This window comes from Phascolarctos cinereus, unplaced genomic scaffold (assembly GCF_003287225.1).
Source record: "Phascolarctos cinereus isolate Bilbo 61053 unplaced genomic scaffold, phaCin_HiC Scaffold_3;HRSCAF=262, whole genome shotgun sequence".
NCBI lineage: Eukaryota > Metazoa > Chordata > Mammalia > Diprotodontia > Phascolarctidae > Phascolarctos > Phascolarctos cinereus.
This window is the reverse complement of record NW_027555736.1, coordinates 252,042,835-252,061,179: the sequence shown is the minus strand read 5'-3', so window position 1 is coordinate 252,061,179 and position 18,345 is coordinate 252,042,835. Positions and strand designations below refer to the sequence as shown.

The following is an 18,345-nucleotide window of genomic DNA, read 5'->3' as shown; positions in this document are numbered from 1 at the left end:
GTTTAATTGGTATAGTAGTAATTATTTTTCTTTGTTTCTTAAGGAAATTGATAAAATCAAAGGAGAACTCATAGAAATGAATCTACAAATAGTTGATAGAGCCATCCAAGTGGTTCGGAGTGCTTTAGCCAACCAGATAGACTGGACGGAAATTGGGTTAATTGTAAAAGAAGCCCAAGCTCAGGGAGATACTGTTGCAAATGCAATCAGAGAATTGAAGCTGCAAACCAATCATGTCACAATGTTACTAAAGTAAGTATTATGAAGTACGATAATGAGAAAAATTGCTGCTGTTACCTATTTTTGATCATCTTTAACCTGAATAACTTTTTTCCTCCTTTTTTTCCTGGTGTATTCATTTCTCTATCTGCTTTTGTTTGTAATTTGAGAACCTAAATTAGGGGCACTCACTGCAGCAGTTTGAGTAAGAACTACCTGGATTTGAGGAATTTGAAAATGAGTTGAAGCTTTTATCAGTTTCTCTTACACTCATAGCAGTTTTTTCATTTGATAATTTGAGCATTCATTTGATAATTTGAGCATTCTTATTAAGGAGGGAAAAAGGAAATTCATGCACAGTACTCACTGTCAAAAGGAAATTCATTCTTTTTTTTCAAGCTTTTGTTATTTCTCTCTCTAAGTGTGCCTTCACCCTCATTGAATAATTTTAGGAAAAAAAGCCTTATAGCAAATAAGTCCAGCAAAATTAATCCTATGTTGGCCATGTCCAAAAAATGTATGGCTCATTTTACATAGTTCATTGCTTTTGTGGTAGGACATGAGCAGTATGTTTCATCTTCATTCGTTTGGATTTGTGGTTTATCATTATATTGATCAGAGCTCTACAGTCTTTGAAAGTTTTTTCTCTGTAATATTGTTTTTATATAATTTGTTCATCTAGTTCTGCTCGTTTCACTCTGTATCGGTTCATAGAGATATTCTCAGTTTGCTCTGAAACTATTTTGACATTTCTTATGGTATAAAAAGGATACCCCAAAAGTCTTAAGTTTACTAAGACTTTTGGTTAATAGCTGAAAACTGTGCTAAAACTTTTGGGATACTCCATATCCTTTTACATTCATAAACCACTATTATTAGTCATTCCCTGAAAGGAGGACAACCTGTAGTTTACAGTTTGGGGCTACTATGAAAAATGCTATAAATGTTTTTGCACATATAGTTCCCTTTTCTCTAGTAGGGACTAGTGGTGGTATGGCTGAGTCAAAAAATGTGCAGTTTAGTAACTTTCTGGATATAGATACAAATTGCTTTCTACAGTGGCTGAACCAGTTCACAGGTCCACCAACAATGCACAAGTATGCCTACAACACCAAAGGAAATTTATAAAGCATATTTTTTAAAGCTGACTGGAAATAGGAGTCAGGTACTCTAGGCCTATAAATCTGTGTCCAGATTGGGGCAGTGGTGTGACAGTTTCCCAAATTAGAGTGGTGTAGCAATTCAAAGATGACTTCCTAGCTTTCCCTGTTTGTATAGGAAAAATCCCATGTCTTTCCAGATTTATGCTTTGGAGTCACTGAGGGAAATGAATATGTCAGAGCAAAATGTTCCTTGACTTACTCAAGGTTAACCAAGGGGCTGACTGGACTGAGATGGACACTTACTTATGAAGTTATTATTGAAAAAAGAAAAGGAAGCCTTCTCAGCTAGTTTTAGGGGTGGAAGCAAAAAGCAAGAGATATTTAACATTTATGGGCAACATGGCAATTACCTGGCAAGTGTAAGGAGCATGGCTTTCAAAAGAAGAATCAGAGATCTTTGACATACAGGTACTTTGGTGTTTTATCTTAGGATTGTACATGTGAAATGGAAACTCAGACTTCATGAAGAAGGAGGAATAAACTTTCAATATACAGATCCTAACAAGATTTTTGCTTATATTTATTAATATATTGATGCATTTACATTTCTCAGAGTGAGGAAGGAACACTTGGAGTTACAGGTTATAGGATGCTAGCTGTTTCATTGGATAAATCACTGAACCTGAAGTCAGGAAGACCCAAGTTAAAATCCAGACTCAGACATTTGTTAGTTGTGTGACGCTGGGCAAGTCATTTAACCTCTGTCTGTCTCAGTTTCCTCATCTGAAAAATGGAGATAATGATAGCATTTAACTTCCAGGGTTGTTGTGAGGATGAAATGAGATGATATTTGACCCTGCCACAAAACTTACACTGTTGTAAGAAATTCATTGTATCTCACATTTACACAGAGGTTTGGAGTTCTTTTAAGGTTCTAAAAACTAAGTATCACGTAGTATTTATAATTGGAATAAGAATAAAAGAATATTATCTCAAACTTGAAAAACTAATGCAGTTTTGAAATGATGTGTAATTTCAATAGAAACCCATACCTAGTATCAGATGAGGAAGAGGAAGAAGATGAAACTAACATTGAGAAAGAAGAAACAGAAGAACCAAAAGGGAAAAAAAAAAAGCAGAACAAACAGCTTCAGAAACTTCAGAAAAATAAGCCATTACTTGTTGATGTCGATCTCAGTTTGTCAGCATACGCCAATGCCAAAAAGTAAGACTATTTACTACAAAAAGAGGTTTTAGAAGGCATTTTTAGTATGTAAAACTTTTCTTGTGAATTCTTAAATAATGAGATAATATCAGAGATATTTGGGAAGTATGTTTCCTGTTTTGAACATTCATTTCAGCCAAGGTACTTGTTTATTTGCTTAATTATTATCTCATGTGATAGATGATCAAATTGAGTGTCCACAGAGAAAGGTTCATGAAGCATAAAGGATAAAAGTCTTGGGATTTGAATTTTGAGATACATTTATATTATTGCAGGTATTATGATCATAAGAGACATGCTGCCAGGAAAACACAGAAAACAGTTGAAGCTGCTGAGAAGGTAATGAATATTTCTCAGACTCTGTTCATTTTTTCCCCTCTCGGATACTTTAGGGGCCTTACTAAATTCCTGCTTCCCTTCTCTTCCCTGTATCTTTTCTATGCACTTTTATACGTGTAGACATGGTATAGTTGAAAGAGCACTGCAAGTCAGGAGACCTGGATTGTGGTCCTAGATTGGAGACCTATTAGTTGGATGACTCTGGGTAAATTAATTTATTTCTCAAGATCCCAGTTTCCTTTTCTACAAAATAAGGTAGTAAGAATAGGTCTGCATAGTCCCTTGCAGCTTTAAAATTCTCTGATTCTCTGATTATAAGTTTCTTTCATTATTTTTTTTTATAATTAGCTTTTTTTTTGGTAACTTGTTCCTTCTAAAATGGTTTTCTTCATTCATAGGCATTCAAATCAGCAGAAAAGAAAACAAAGCAAACACTCAAAGAAGTTCAGATGGTTACCACCATTCAGAAAGCAAGAAAAGTGTATTGGTGAGTGAATTTATTTTGCATTTCTTAACTTTTCCACTCATTTGGAGAATCATTTGCCACCAAATGAAGGAATTAAAATGATATAAGAAACCAGTGAATTTTTTCCCTTCTTTTAAAACTCCGTGGGTGGATAGAGCACTGGCCCTGAAGTCAGGAGGCCCTGAGTTCAAATCCGGCCTCAGACTAAACACTTGACACTTACTAGCTGTGTGACCCTGGGCAAGTCACTTAACCCCAATTGCCTAAAAGCAAACAAAGAACAAAACTCCTTGGACTCAGGCAATCCTCATTCCCATTGTGAGTGGTCCTAATTTACCATTTCAGTTTTGAATGACTCTAAATTTTAGGAAGTTTTACCTTGTATTAAATAGAGATCTGCTTCTTCTACTCATTGTTCCTAATTCTGTCCTCTTGGGGCCCAGGGGAAAAAAAAAGTCTGATAGCATTAATTGGGTGTTCTACAGGGAGAATTCTTTTCTGTACGGGTTAGATTAGGTGGCTGCTGAGGTCCCTTTCAGCTCTCACATTGTGTGAAGTGGTAATCTCTCTTCTAGTTGAAGATGCCATATTCCATTCCCTCTAACACACCTAGATCCTCTAATTGATCCTTCTGTGGCATGATTTTTAGGCCTCTCATATCTTGATCTCCTTTCTCTGGGCAGACCCCAATTTGTCTGTGTTTTCTTACATGGTACCTAGAATGGAAGTACAGTACAGTGAAAAGAGCAGTGGATTTGAGTCAGTGACTTACATTAAACCCCACCTCTGACACAACCTCTGTGGCATTGGGCACATTATTTAACCACCTTGTTTCTCACTTTCTTCATCTGTCAAGTAAGGTTGGACTGCAGAGAGTAGGGAAGCAGGACTAGAAAATTGTTCTTGTGGAGAATACCTGGGAATTTTCAGTGGACCAAAATGTGAATATATCATGGCAGCCAAAAAAATTGATGTTGCCATTGGGTTTCATTGAGAAGCACACCCAGCATACAGAATGGAGAAAGTAAGAAAGAGGTGCCCTCAACTCCTACCTTGTCAGACCTCACCTGAGGAGGAGGTAGATTGAGAGCCAGAAGGACCCGTGTAGTCACTCCATCAGAGATGCTTAACCTGGAGTTCATGAACTTGGACTTTTTACATTTACATACACACATACACACACAATTGTATTTCAGTATAATTTTTTTTTATAACAGTGTATTTTATTTTATTCTCTTAAGCATTATTCTGAAAAGAGGTCCATTGACTTTACCACACTGTCAAGAGGGGACAAAAACACAGAAAAGGGCACCTACCCTGAAGCTCTAAATCAATGATCCTTTTATCCTGACCAGGGAGGAGGAGAGGGGAACTGTCTACTTCCCTCATTTTGCGTACCCTGTGTGCTGCCTCTCTGAAGCCTTGGGCAACATTAGTGTTTGTTTACTGCCTTGACTCATATTGAGTTTTTAGTCTACTGAAACTTCTAGAACTTTTCCACAGAAACTGTTTCCTAGCCCTGCCTTCCCTGCTCTATGAAGTCAGTTTGTCCAAATGTAGAACTTAATATTTGTGTCTATTTTAGGAAATCTGATTTGGGTTTGACCCTTCTAGTTTGCTGAGATCTTTCTAGGTCAGGATTTTGCTGTCTATTGTGTTAGCTGTTTCTTCCTAGCTTTCTATCTTCTGTATATTTGAGAAGCATGTCATCTATGCCTTCATCTAGACAACTGATGAAAATGATAGCACAAGGCTAGGGAGGGATCGTAGGCTCACTCGAATAATCAACTCCTTTCAAGTTGACATCATACCATTGATTTCTACTCTATGTGTCTAGTAATTAACATTGTTATTCAGAGTTAGAGAATGTTTTTCTTAAGTAGTTCACAAGATGTCATAAAAACAATAACTTTGTGAAAAACAATAAAGAGTCAACATATCAGAATTTCTGGAATGTAGCTAAAGTAGTCTTCCGAAGAAAAATTATATCCCCAAAGTATCCATTAACAAAATAGAAAAAGAATTAGTGAATGGAATATACAATTTGAAAAGTTAGAAATCAAGAAACAAAACTGAAATAAGCCCAAAAGAGCAAAACTATGAAAATTAGAGTAGTACATACTGATAGCTAACATTTATGTGGTATTTTAATTTGAAAGGTTTGTAAAACATTTTATACACGTGGTCTCATTTTGATCCCCATAACAGCCATGTGAGGTAGCTGCTATTTTTATCTCCACTTTGCAGATGAGAAACCTGAAGCTCAGGAAAATTAAGTGAATGGACTGTGATTATAGAGTTAATAATTGGAAACTGAAAGGCCTGTAAAACTGATTTAAAAGAAAACAAACCTAAAAGCTGATTCTTTGAAATGAGTAACATTATTGATAAATCTGATTAAATCTGATTAAAGAGCTGAAAAGAGGAAAATTAACAAAATAAAAAATGAACAAGGTGTAATCAACCTAAAATAAAGACAGTATTATTTTGTCCTCTTTGCACTTTTCAGTCTATTGTTTGTAAAGATGTGGGTTACTAGAGTATTTTTTGCTAAAGCCTGTCTGTGCTCTTCTAACACCTTCAAGAATGTCCTCAATAAATGTATGTATTAGCCTCATAAAGATTTTTAAGGCTGGGTAAATAGGGGTGTTGGTCAGTAGTTACCGATATTGTTTTTAAATTTTCATTTCCGTTAAAAACCACTTATTTTCTCGCCCATCTCCCTCCTCCTAATTGAAAAAAAGCAAAACCCAACTGCTGGAACAAAATATGCATAGTCAAGCAAAGCACATTCCCACATTGGCTCTGTCTAGAAGTGTATGTCTCATTCTGCATCTTGAAAGTCCTTCACCTTTCTTGTGGGTAGCATGCTTCATCAGTTTTATGGAATCTAGTTATTTGTTGCATTGATCAGAGTTCTTAAATCTTTCAAAGTTGTTTGCCTTTATTCTGTTATCACTATTGCATAATTATTCTCCTGGTTCTGCTTACTTTACTTTCTGGTTGTTCGTACTAGTTTTCCCAGCTTTCTCTTCTGAAATTGTCTTTCTAATAATTTCTTACAACATAATAGTATTCTGTAACATTCTTAGACGTTTGTTCAGCCATTCCCCAATTGATGGACGCTCCTTCCTTCTTTATTTCCAGTCCTATGCCCCTACAAAAAGAATTGCTATAAACACTTTTGTACACATATGTATTTTTCCTTATTTTTCGATTTGTTAGTGATGTTGTTGGGTCAAAGGATATACACTATTTGGTGACTTTGGAGGTGTAACTAAACATTTTTTCAAAATGATTTGACCAATTCACATTTCCATCAGGATTGATATTTTTCTAAATCACCTTTTTGGGGGTTGGAGGGGTGTTTAGTAGTGTCCATAATTTTGCCAAGCTTCAGAATAAAAAAAAATCAGTTATTCCAGCTCCTCAATGAAAGATTGATATTTATATTTTATAGGTCTTCCGAGCAGTGCTCACGAAATCTTTTTTGAACTGAACAGTCACTTAGCAAATTACAGTAAATAACTATAGAAGCAGCTTTTTGCTTTCTATATCATTAATCATTTTTCTTCTTCTTTGACTTTGATTGGATTTACCTTTAAAGGGTAAGAGAATAATTCTTTGTATATTCTCTATTGAAATTGCTAGTTTAGGACAGGATAAAAAGATTTGTTATGTAGATTTTAGGCAGGGTATAAAAATGATCACATGAGACCATCAACTAGTTTTTTTTGTTTGTTTTCAAGTTAAACTTTTGGGTCTTCATGATGAAAATTATTTTGAAAAGGAGATTCAAGCAACTTGGGAATTTTAAAGATCTGTTGTTGAATTGTTTGTCAGTGGTGTCTGACTCTTTATGACCCCAGTTGAGGTTTTGTTGGCAAAGATACTTGAGTGTTTTGCCATGTCCTTCTCCAGCTCATTTTACAGATGAGAAAACTGAGGCAAACAGGGTTAAGTGACTTGGCCAGGACCATACAGGCAATGTTTGAGCCCAGGAAGATGAGTCTTTCTGATTCCAGGCTCAGCATGCTATCTACTGTACTGCCTCGTTACCCAAAGATCTTATAGGGGAAGAGAAAAAAAACCATGTGCTAGCTAATTTTTTTTTCCTGATTTGACAGGTTTGAGAAGTTTTTATGGTTTATTAGCTCTGAGAACTATCTCATACTAGGTGGAAGAGATCAACAACAAAATGAAATGATTGTGAAGAGATATTTGACCCCAGGTTTGTAAAATCCCATGTTAAAGTTTTGAAGTTTTTTTTTAAATGCACAGACTAGGTATCTTGACCATAAAAGTATTTTTCTTCATCTTATATTCTTTTAAATATCATATTGGCAAAAACAAAACACCTTATAGGATTTAAAGTGTATCTAGTCTAACCCTGTCGTGAGGAAAACTGAGGCCAGTAGAGGTTAAATGACTTGTTCAGGGTATTTTTGATACCAGGTAACAAAAGCTGGGATAATCTGGACCTTATAGAATTGTTCCACAACGAATTGCACTGACTTGTGGAACATCTGAATTCTTCTGTATTAGCAAAATCAATTTCAGTCTAACAAAGTCCTTACAATCTGGTTGCCAGTGGCCTACTTGTTGAGATTTATTCTAATGAGTTTCCTGAAGGAAAAAATCATGATTTTGTTCAGTTTTTCAGTGCTGAAATTTGGAGCAGTCTCTTTATACTTAGAACTTATGTGCATTGTGACAGATCTTCCTTTTTGATTTTTTTTGAAGGGGATCTTTACGTTCATGCTGATCTTCATGGTGCAACAAGCTGTGTAATTAAGAATCCAACGGGTAACACTTTAGATCTCTTTTAAGAAGATAAATGCTAATTCTGAGTTATAGAAGTTTCATATAATAAAGAAGATATTATTCTATTCTGCTTTTCATTTCTTCTGTGCCTTGGAAAAGCTAAGCTCTGCATTCTCCAGGACCAAGCATCATGCATCCTCAACTTCACCTGTATCATTTTCTGCCCTGCCAGGCTTGCCACTGTTGTCCACCATCCAGACAGGACTATCAGAAGCCATGCCTGGGTGGAGCCAACCAACTCTGCTTTGCCCTCTCTGGGACCGTGTACACTTATTTTGACAAAAGCCATTTTTGGCCCTACTCTGCATACATTCTCCTGTCTCCTTACCCTCTTTCCAGCTTTCCACCTCATACTCTGAGAAGTGAAATCAAGTTACCACTACCATTGCCTTTGAAAAAGGTGTATTAATCGACTGCCCTTTTGTTCCACTCCCTATCTTTGTGACTTTTTAGACTATAACTCCCTTCCCTAACCACTTCTTCCATATATGTATTGTCTTTTCCACGTAAACTCCTTAAAGGCAGGGACTATGTAATTTTTTGTATTCATATCTTCAATGCTTAGCATATATTATGCATTTGGTAAATACTTTTCATTCATTCATTAATGCTCTTTCTTTTTATTTTGATGAATCTAGAATTTTCCCCATTAACATTTCTAAGTCTTAAGGCTTAGAAAAAGTATAGAAATTATGATTTTATTTTTTCAGATTAATTTCCAGAATTAAATTGAAGTTACCATGTGTGACATGAGAACATGTTGCTATATGACTAGTTATACAGAGGTGTCAATTTTAAATAGACATTTTATTTTTATAATTTAAAATTTTTTTAACTTTAACACTGAAAAAATGCATTTTTATATACACAGTAGAACAAAAAAGGAGAAGATGAATCTCTATTTCATAGCACTTATTTTTGTTTAAAGTATTACTTTGACATATAACTTTCAAAGTTGTACTACTTTCTGTGCTTCCTTCTGGACTATATTCTGTTCTGCGCATTTTTTAAAAATGTTTCAATATCCTTTTTGTTTCTGGCATCAATATTTTTATCTCGCATTCTGCCCCCCCATCTCCAATTAAAGGCCACTGTTTTAAAGCCCACAGTAGATGAATGTTTTAATTGCAATAAGATTAACATTTTGAGATATATAAATAGAAATGTCATTAATGTTCATGTTCTTATTTAGTACTTAGGGTATATTTCACAAGAAGTGGGTTGCTTTTATTATCCTAGTATCTGAAAAAAATGCAGTTAGCTAGCTCAACAGTTGTGACATTATTGTTGTAGGAGAACCAGTCCCGCCACGGACTTTGACAGAAGCTGGCACAATGGCATTGTGTTACAGTGCTGCTTGGGATGCTCGAGTTATTACCAGTGCTTGGTGGGTGTATCATCATCAGGTAATGGGAGCTTGTGCTTTTCCTTAAAAGTAAAAATTAGTATATGCAAGTAATATGTAAATAAGTATGTAAAAAACCAAAACTAAATTCTGGGAGACTAATACTGAAAAATAGAATACCTAAATTATTGGGCATCATCACAATCCATTTCTTACAGGATAGAGTCATTCTTGACATTATAGAATCAAAGTTAATACCTTTTATTTGATCATATTTTATGCATACTCTCACAGTTGGGACAGCTAAATGGTACAGTGGATAGAGAGCTAGACTTGTAGACAGGAAGATCTAAGTTCAAATGCCATCTCAAGACATTTACTAGCTGTGTGCACCTGACAAAGTCATTTAATCTCTTAGCCTCAGTTTTCCTTTTCTATAAAATTGTAACGTCAATAGCACCTACCTTACAGGGTTGTTGTATAAATTAAATGAGGTAATATTTGTAAAGTACTTGGTGAACCATAAAGCATTATATGCAATTGCCTAAAAATATACAATAAACATCAAATATTTAAAAATCATTAGGGGGAGTATACATATACAGTATATAACATATATATACATATACACCCCCCCAATGACGTGTATGTGGTATATATTATATGAGTCATTCCCCGTATGTATTTGTGCATGTATGTAGTATATATTATATGAGTCATTCCCTAATTGATAAATGGTCAAAGGATATGGACATGTAGTTTTCTGATGAAGACATCAAGACAATTTGTGATTATATGAAAAAATGCTCTAAATCATTATTGATTAGAGAAGTGCAAATTAAAACAACCTTGAGGTATCATTTTACATCAGATTGGCTAAAATGATTGAAGGGGAAAGTGACAAACGTTGGAAGAGATGTGGAAACATTGGGACGCTAATTCACTGTTGGTATGCCAGTTGGTGGAACTGTGAACTGATCCAATCATTTCAGAGAGCAATCTGGAATTATGCTCTAGGAGTTATTAAACTGCCTATACCCTTTAACCCAGCAATACCAGTACTAAGTCTGTTTCCAAAGATGATTAGAGAAGAAGGAAAAGAATCCTTGTGTTCTAAAATATTTATAGCAGCTCTCTTTGTGGTGGCAAAGAATTGGAAATTGTAGGGATGCCTGTAATTGGGGAAGGCTGAACAAGTTGTGGTATATGATTGTGTTGGAATACTACTGTGCTATAAGAAATTATGAGTATGGGCTTGTACAAAGTAATGAAGAGGGAAATGAGCAGAACCAAGAGAACATTGTATACAGTAACAGCAATATTGTTTTAAGAACAACATTGAATGACTAAGTCATTTTGACTGTTGTAAATACCCACATTAACTACAAAGGACCTATGAAGGATGACACTGGCTGCATCCAGAGAAAGAACTGATAAATACAAGTATGTATAGAATGATTTTACATGTGTATGTGTACACAGATGCACATATATACACATATATAATATATGCATACACATATCTGTGTCTGATGGTAGCCATCGTTAGGGTGGGGGGGGCAGGGAGGGAGGGAAGGAAAAAAAGGGGAAAAAAGAAAGTTACATGATTACTTTATTATATATTTAAAAGGGACAGAAATTTTTACGTAATGTATTTGCAGATTTATGTGCAGCCTTTTTTTCCTATTCTGCTGTGTTATGGAAATGCTTGTCTTAATTTCTTAAGTTCAGAATAAAATAAATAATTTTTAAAAGGCATAAAAGATGTTACTAAGTACATGTATGTCTAAACCTGCCTCAAATTTTACATCTGACACTGTGTTCCCAATGGGCAAATCATTTAAGCTCTTGTGGCCTCAGACAACCATCTGAGACTATACCTTATGGATGTATGACTGATGAAATAAAAGATTCTTGACACGTTTTTTAAAAAAAGAATCATTAGGGGTAGGTGGAAGGAAAGAGAATAAACATTTATATTGTGCCTACTGTGTACCAGGCACTGTACTACATTTAACAAATATTATCTCCTTCGATCCTCACAACAACCCTGTAAGGTAGGTGCTATTATTTTCTCCATTTTGCAGTTGAGGAACTTTAGGCAAACAAATTAACTGATTTGCCCAGAGTCACACAGCTAATGATGTCTGAGACCAAATTTGACTCGGGTCTTATTGGCTTCAGGATCAGCACAATATCCAGGGTACCACCCACCAGCTGCCTCAAATGCCGTCATTAATGATGCTCTAAATACTTTTGTGAAATACCTGAAAAGGAGTGACTGACAATTATTAACATTGCTATGTACTGTATATACTGTATATGTATACTCCCCCTAATGATTTTTAAATATTTGATGTTTATTGTATATTTTTAGGCAATTGCATATAATGCTTTATGGTTCACCAAGTACTTTACAAATATTACCTCATTTAATTTATACAACAACCCTGTAAGGTAGGTGCTATTGACGTTACAATTTTATAGAAAAGGAAAACTGAGGCTAAGAGATTAAATGACTTTGTCAGGTGCACACAGCTAGTAATGTTAACAATTATTAATATTGCTCCCTTCAACTAGGTTGTAATGTAGCCATTTTAATTATTGTAAACTCTGTATTGTCATATGCCAGTTACAGAAAATTAATTCCATGTTAGAATATTCAAGTTTTCTACCTCAACCATTACGGTTTTATAATTATTTATTTTTTGCACTAAATTTCTAGTTCATTCATTTTTATAGAGAATTATTCTTAACAGCCTAAGATTTAGAAAATCTTCTCTTCTTTCCTTCTTCCTTTCTCTCCTATGCACGTTCAGCCACCGAATGACAATCTCTTTTAGTGTTCAGTGTTTTTGATAACTTAACTAAAAGTAAAATTAAAAATAAAGTTCTTAAGTTGAAACTGGCACAATCAATAGAACACTGGACTTGGAATCAGGAAGACCAGAGATTAAATCTGGCCCCAGTCACTTAGCAGCTATGTGATCCTGGAAAGTCACTTAATCTCTGTCTGCCTCAGTTTTCTCAATTGTAAAATGAGGACAAGAGTAGTACTCAGCACAGGGTTGTTGTAAGGATCAAATGAGATAATAATAAAAGGCTTAGCGCAGTGACTGGCACATAGTATGTGTCTAATAAATGCTTGTTCCCATCCACTCACCTTCAAGGTTAAGTTTTTCATTCAGTCATTCAATCATTTTCATGTTAGTTGAATTTAATGTTACTTTTCAGGTGTCTAAAACAGCACCAACTGGAGAATATTTGACAACAGGAAGTTTCATGATAAGAGGTAAGGACTTAATGCTGTCAGTCTCCTCATTTCCACTTATGGGTTATGGAGAGTATATGTGTTTTAGGAATCTGTTTGATGGTATTTCAGTAGCATTGAGTAGGGACTGAATGCAGTTGTATTTTTTATGACCTTTATGGTAAATGGGCAGAGTTTGACACTTTTAGGGGAAGATTTACTGTCTTCAAATCTGTTTATGATTTTATGTGGTCCAATTGGTCCAATGTGGCTATGAGGCATAAAGTTACAATAGAAGACACTGATGAAAGCACATTTCATTGTTTTAAGATGTGACAAAAAACTGAGGACAACCATGTACTTCTACTGCCCCACTGTCTGTTCATTATACATAATATAGAAATCTTGAATAGCATATATTTCAGCATAATTTGTCATGTAGTGAAATATGTGAAGCCACTAATGTGTATTTTGTAAACGTAGGACATAGAAACTTTTTATAAACAGAGATGTACATTATCTTTTTTAGGAAAAAAGAATTTTCTTCCTCCCTCATACCTTATGATGGGGTTTAGTTTCCTGTTTAAGGTACTCTTCATTTCCCTAGTTATTTTTTCTTTTCTTATATTTCCCTAGAAACTTAGACAAAAATCACTTAAGTGAACATTGATTCTCTAGGTAGATGAACCATGTGTTTGGAGACATCGAGGGGAACGAAAAGTCAGAATTCAAGATGAAGACTTGGAGACAGTGGCCAGCAGCACTAGTAAGCTAGTTTCAGAAGAAATGGAGGCACTAGGTATTTCATGGGTTTTATCAAATTTGATAAGTAGTGGTTGTTAATAAATGTCTAAAAATGTATTTTAGTTAAAAGAATAAATTTCATTTAGGATAATTTGAACAAATATTTATTTTATTGTCCTAGATTGTTAACTATTCTGAATTTTGGTTTCCTTTTGTTGTTGTAGCCTCAGTACCTTGCACATGGGAGGCACTTAATGTTTGTCATTCTCAAACTAGAAACTGTTTGCTTCAGACTATAACTAAAGCTAATATTTATAGTGGATTTTATCTTCCACTAAAATAGTAAAAAATAATTTGAGCAAATGTGGAATTAAAGATTTCACAAAGATAATTTAGCAATATGTAAAATTAGTACTTAACTTTGTGCCTAAGAATTATAAATGATGCACAGATGAATTTACAGTAAGTATAGTTCGTTATTATAGAGTCTGTGTTGTAAAGTGGATGGAGTACTGGGTTTAGAGTCAGGAAGACTTTTGTTCAAATTCCATCTCTGACAGTTACTGGTTTTGCTATCCTGGGTAAGTTCCTTTACCTCTATAGGCCACCAGCCACTCCATGGGACTTTTGTACTAAGTCATACATAGGTGAATCGTGATCTGCATTGGTAGAGAACTCATATTCTTAAGTTTCCTATGTTGAGGAAATTGCGTATCCTTTTAGCTTGTCATTTGAGATTTTGACTTGATTTATTTGCCCCAAATTAAGTGGTATTGTGTATATTAAAACAAATTAGCATAATTCTCTTTAGATAAGATTTGTATGGGAAATGTGCAAAAAATATGAAAAACTGTAGTGTAGTAGATAAAGAGCAGGCCTCAGAGCCAGGAAGACCTGAGTTCAGTTCCAACCTCAGTGGCTTTGTGCTACTGGACAAGTCATTTAACCTTTCAGTGCGTGAAGTAACTCTTTACTTTTCTGATGTATATTGTTAGAGGGAGTTACCTTAGTTGGGTATTGCCATTCCTGTCACATCACAGGCCCTATTCCTATGATTCCTCCCTCCCTCCCTTCCTTCCTCTGCCAAGCTATCCCTTGGATTTCTAAAGAGCATTTTTGCAGTTATTCTCTAACCCTGAGTACTAACTTTGCATTACTTCATTTGGTTAAGCAATGTATAAACTACAAAGGTAAACTTATACAGTCCTGTATTTGTTTTGTTCTTATTTTATGAAAATATTCAAAAAATAGGAGTTATGAGTCATATACTAGAAATTGCATGAGACTGCACAGTCAGATGACCATTGAGCCTTTGAAATGGTCATCTGCCCTCAGAGCCAAAAAGCATTTTTTAGTAGCTTCCTGCTCCTTAAAATTGCCAGGAGTCAAATGTTATTTAATTATAAAGACCAATCTCTGTCCCAGAGAACTGATATTGAAACCCACTTCTCTTCTTTTTTTTTTTTTTAAGGTGAGGCAATCAGGCCCAAGGTCACACAGCTAGTAAGTGTCAAGTGTTTGGTCTAAGGCCAGATTTGAACTTAGGTCCCCCTGACTTCAGGCCCGGTGCTCTATCCACTGCGCCACCTAGCTGCCTCCCACTTCTCTTCTTTAGGGGAGAAGTGGTAGACCGCAGGTGTGGAGTGTGGTATTTGCTAACAGATATGGTTACTATGTCTTTTGGTTTTGCTTGAATGATCTTCTTTATATTAAAGAGATGTCTTAGTTAGAGGGAGCAGGTTAAAGGGAAATGGCTTGCATGGAAACAAAAATCATCAGTAAAACTGAAAAAATAATTGTCGTGATTGACTGGCTTCTTTATCCAGTCTACCTTGTTGTGACACTCTAACTTTAACATTCGTTATTATTCTGATGCAGATGATGATGATAGCAGCAGTGGAGAGGATCAAGAAGAGACTTTTGACAATCTAGAAGAAAAGGAAATAAAGTCTCAAATTGCTCAGAAGGTCATTGCCATTCAAAATGATAAAAATAGGCCAAAAGAAGGATCAGCACAAGAAGAGAGCTCAGATGATGATGATGATGATGATGATGATGATAATGATAATGATGACAATGGGGAATCTCAAGGAAGGATGAGAGCAAGTCAGGAGACAGCAAGTGAAAGGAAGGATGAATCTGAAGTGTCATTAAGTTATCCAGATACTACAATTGATCTGTCTCACCTTCAATCCCAAAGGTAATTCTAAAGGCAAAGTGGAGAATGTGAAGTTTTATGTAGTAAATTAGGGCTGGTGATAATATGGAAAGGTAATAAAAAGGTTGGGCCTACCCCCACCCCAATCTGTTTATTCCAGAAACTAGATGATAATTTCTTGTTTGTTTGTTTTTTAAAATAAGTTTTAATTGATGTCTTTTGTTTCTTATGTCATCATGGTGTTCCCCAGTACCCTTCCCTCACCTTCCTGGAGAACTATGCCATTTAACAAGTAATATTATTAGCACAACTAGTTGGTACATTGAACATGTCTGAAAAAGTGTTATGTGCAACATTTGTGCACCTCTTATCTCCATGAAGGGGTGGATTTGGGCTGTCTTCTCATATGTCTTCATCTAAATCATACTTGATCTTTATAATTTTGTTAAATTCACTTTTGATTTTTGTGTGTGTGATTATTCTTTCCATTTATATTGTGTATATTGTTTTTTTGGTCCTGCTTACTTCACTCTGCATCAGTTCATGTAAATCTTTCCATATTTTTCTGCATTCATCACAGATGTAATATCTTATAGGACAGTAATATTCCATTATATTCATGTACCACAATTTGTTTAGTCATTCCCCAATCAATGGACATCTATCTTGTTTCCAAAAGGGCTACTATCAATATTTTGGTGTATGTAGGAACTTTCTTCTTATTGATAGATTATAAGCCTAGTAATGGAGTCTCTGATTCAAAGGGTATGGACATTTTAGTCATTTTATTTTCATAGTTCCACATTGATTTTCATAGCAGTAATACCATCTCACAGGATAATTCCTTGTTTAAAAAAAAAACTCTATAATGTGGAAGTAAAAAATACAGTATATATGGAAGTGCTTTATGAAATCTGATTTCAACTAACCTAGATCAAATTAGAAACAAACTCAATCCTATTATTTCCTAAATTGATTGTATAAAATATCTGGCCTTGCAAAAGCTTTAAAAATACACCTCAAGTGTCTTGTCCAAGTGAAGAAGAACAATAATATAGGGAGAAGCATAGTAGAGAAAATTGAAAAGAGCGATGTTACGTAGATTTTACCAAAGAACTGGATTTATTTGTAGGATTATTAATGAAAAAGGGTATATTGGGAGCATTTTGTGTCGAGGCCTAAGGTGATTTTAGACACCACTAATAAGTGGATGAATTTGTTCTTCTTTTCATAGATCCTTCCAGAAGATAGTTGCTAGAGAAGATTCTTCTGATGTGGTAAGTTGTCTGCTGAGCTTTTTAAAGAGAATAGCATTATGTGTACTTTTAAATAAAGTATTTTTTAAATAATAATTTGGTAGAAATTAAGATTAAACCAAATATATTATGTTATATATGACAAAAAGCTCAAAATGGATATGTGACCTGAATATAAAAGATCGCACTATTAATATTAGAGTGAGACCAAGTACTTTTCACAACATAGGAAGAGAAATCTTAACCAGACAAGGAATGAAAGAAGCCATAAAAGATAAAAATAGGTGATTCTGACTGCATGAAACTAAAAATATTTTAACATAGATAAAAACAGTGAAGACAAAATAGCAGGAAAAGGGTAGAGTGTGGAAAATATTTACAGCAATGTTACTAATAAAAGTCTTACATTCAGAATATATGGATACACAGAGTGTTATTCTGCAATAGATAAGTGAATATGAAATTTTCGAAAGAAGGTTTGCAAATTATAAATGACCACATGAAAACATGATCCAAGTCACCAATAGTAAAAGAAATACAAATTAAAACAACACAAGATTGTTTTACTCCATAAAAAGGATGAAAAAAAAGAGCTGGAAACAATATTGGAGGAGCTCTGGGGAGATGTGATCCAACTATTTTGGATTTCTATTTAGAATCATGGAGGAAAAATGACAAATTGCCCATATTTTCTGATCTAGTAGTCCCATTGCTGGGCTTATACTTCAAGAAAGTGAAATATTGAAATAAAAGCCCATTTTATACCAAAATAGTCATAGTGTTACTGTTGATGGTAGCAAAGAACTGGAAGGTTCCCATTGTTTGGGAAATGGCTGAAATGATGGAATATTATTATTTAGTAAATAATAATGAATATGAGGAATTCAGAGAAACGTGAAAATTTGTATGTGCTAATGAAGAATTAAACGAATAGATACAAGAGAACAACATAAACAATGACTACAAAGTTACTGAAAAGACCACTAAAAGTAAATTGAACTCTAAGTGATAGAAAAACCTGTGAAGATCTTGAAAAAGAGATAATGAAAAATATGCCCTCTTTTGTGGCAGAGAGGTGGCGGGGGAGTCACTAGGGCAGAATATCATATACATTACCAGGTAAGGTCTCTGAATCAGATTTTTTTTACTTCCTTAACTGATTTTCTTTGTCACTAGAAAGAGTTAAAGGCATTCATAAGACATTTTTTGCTTTTGTTTTTAATATTTGAAAAGTCATTCGTACTGGGGTTTATTTTTTTCTTTGTTTGTTTTTGCTTGTTTCTTTGGCTTAATAGAATGACAGTAAATTACATGGCCGGAGGCATTTGTCAGCCAAGGAGCGAAGGTAAAACAATTTGTATTTTTAAAAAGCAAACATCTTGATTTATAGCTTATGGTAGTTTAGCTGACACATCA

General features: G+C 34.7%; 1 protein-coding gene across 2 annotated transcripts in view; it reads left to right on the top strand.

The window, feature by feature from the left end:
- The window catches only part of NEMF (nuclear export mediator factor), a 57,410-nt gene that overhangs the window by 21,927 nt on the left and 17,138 nt on the right, over window positions 1-18,345 (top strand). Inside the window, exons 13-25 of one of the 2 annotated variants that reach the window (XM_021004784.2) lie at window positions 44-252; window positions 2,365-2,547; window positions 2,823-2,886; window positions 3,285-3,373; window positions 7,480-7,583; window positions 8,096-8,158; window positions 9,470-9,582; window positions 12,756-12,813; window positions 13,301-13,359; window positions 13,450-13,537; window positions 15,394-15,715; window positions 16,908-16,950; window positions 18,225-18,274. In XM_021004784.2, coding sequence (XP_020860443.1) covers window positions 44-252; window positions 2,365-2,547; window positions 2,823-2,886; window positions 3,285-3,373; window positions 7,480-7,583; window positions 8,096-8,158; window positions 9,470-9,582; window positions 12,756-12,813; window positions 13,301-13,359; window positions 13,450-13,537; window positions 15,394-15,715; window positions 16,908-16,950; window positions 18,225-18,274 — 1,445 coding nt within the window. Of the gene's footprint in view, window positions 1-43; window positions 253-2,364; window positions 2,548-2,822; window positions 2,887-3,284; window positions 3,374-7,479; window positions 7,584-8,095; window positions 8,159-9,469; window positions 9,583-12,755; window positions 12,814-13,300; window positions 13,360-13,449; window positions 13,571-15,393; window positions 15,716-16,907; window positions 16,951-18,224; window positions 18,275-18,345 lie in introns of both variants that reach the window. The other variant, XM_021004783.2, reaches the window with a different exon arrangement.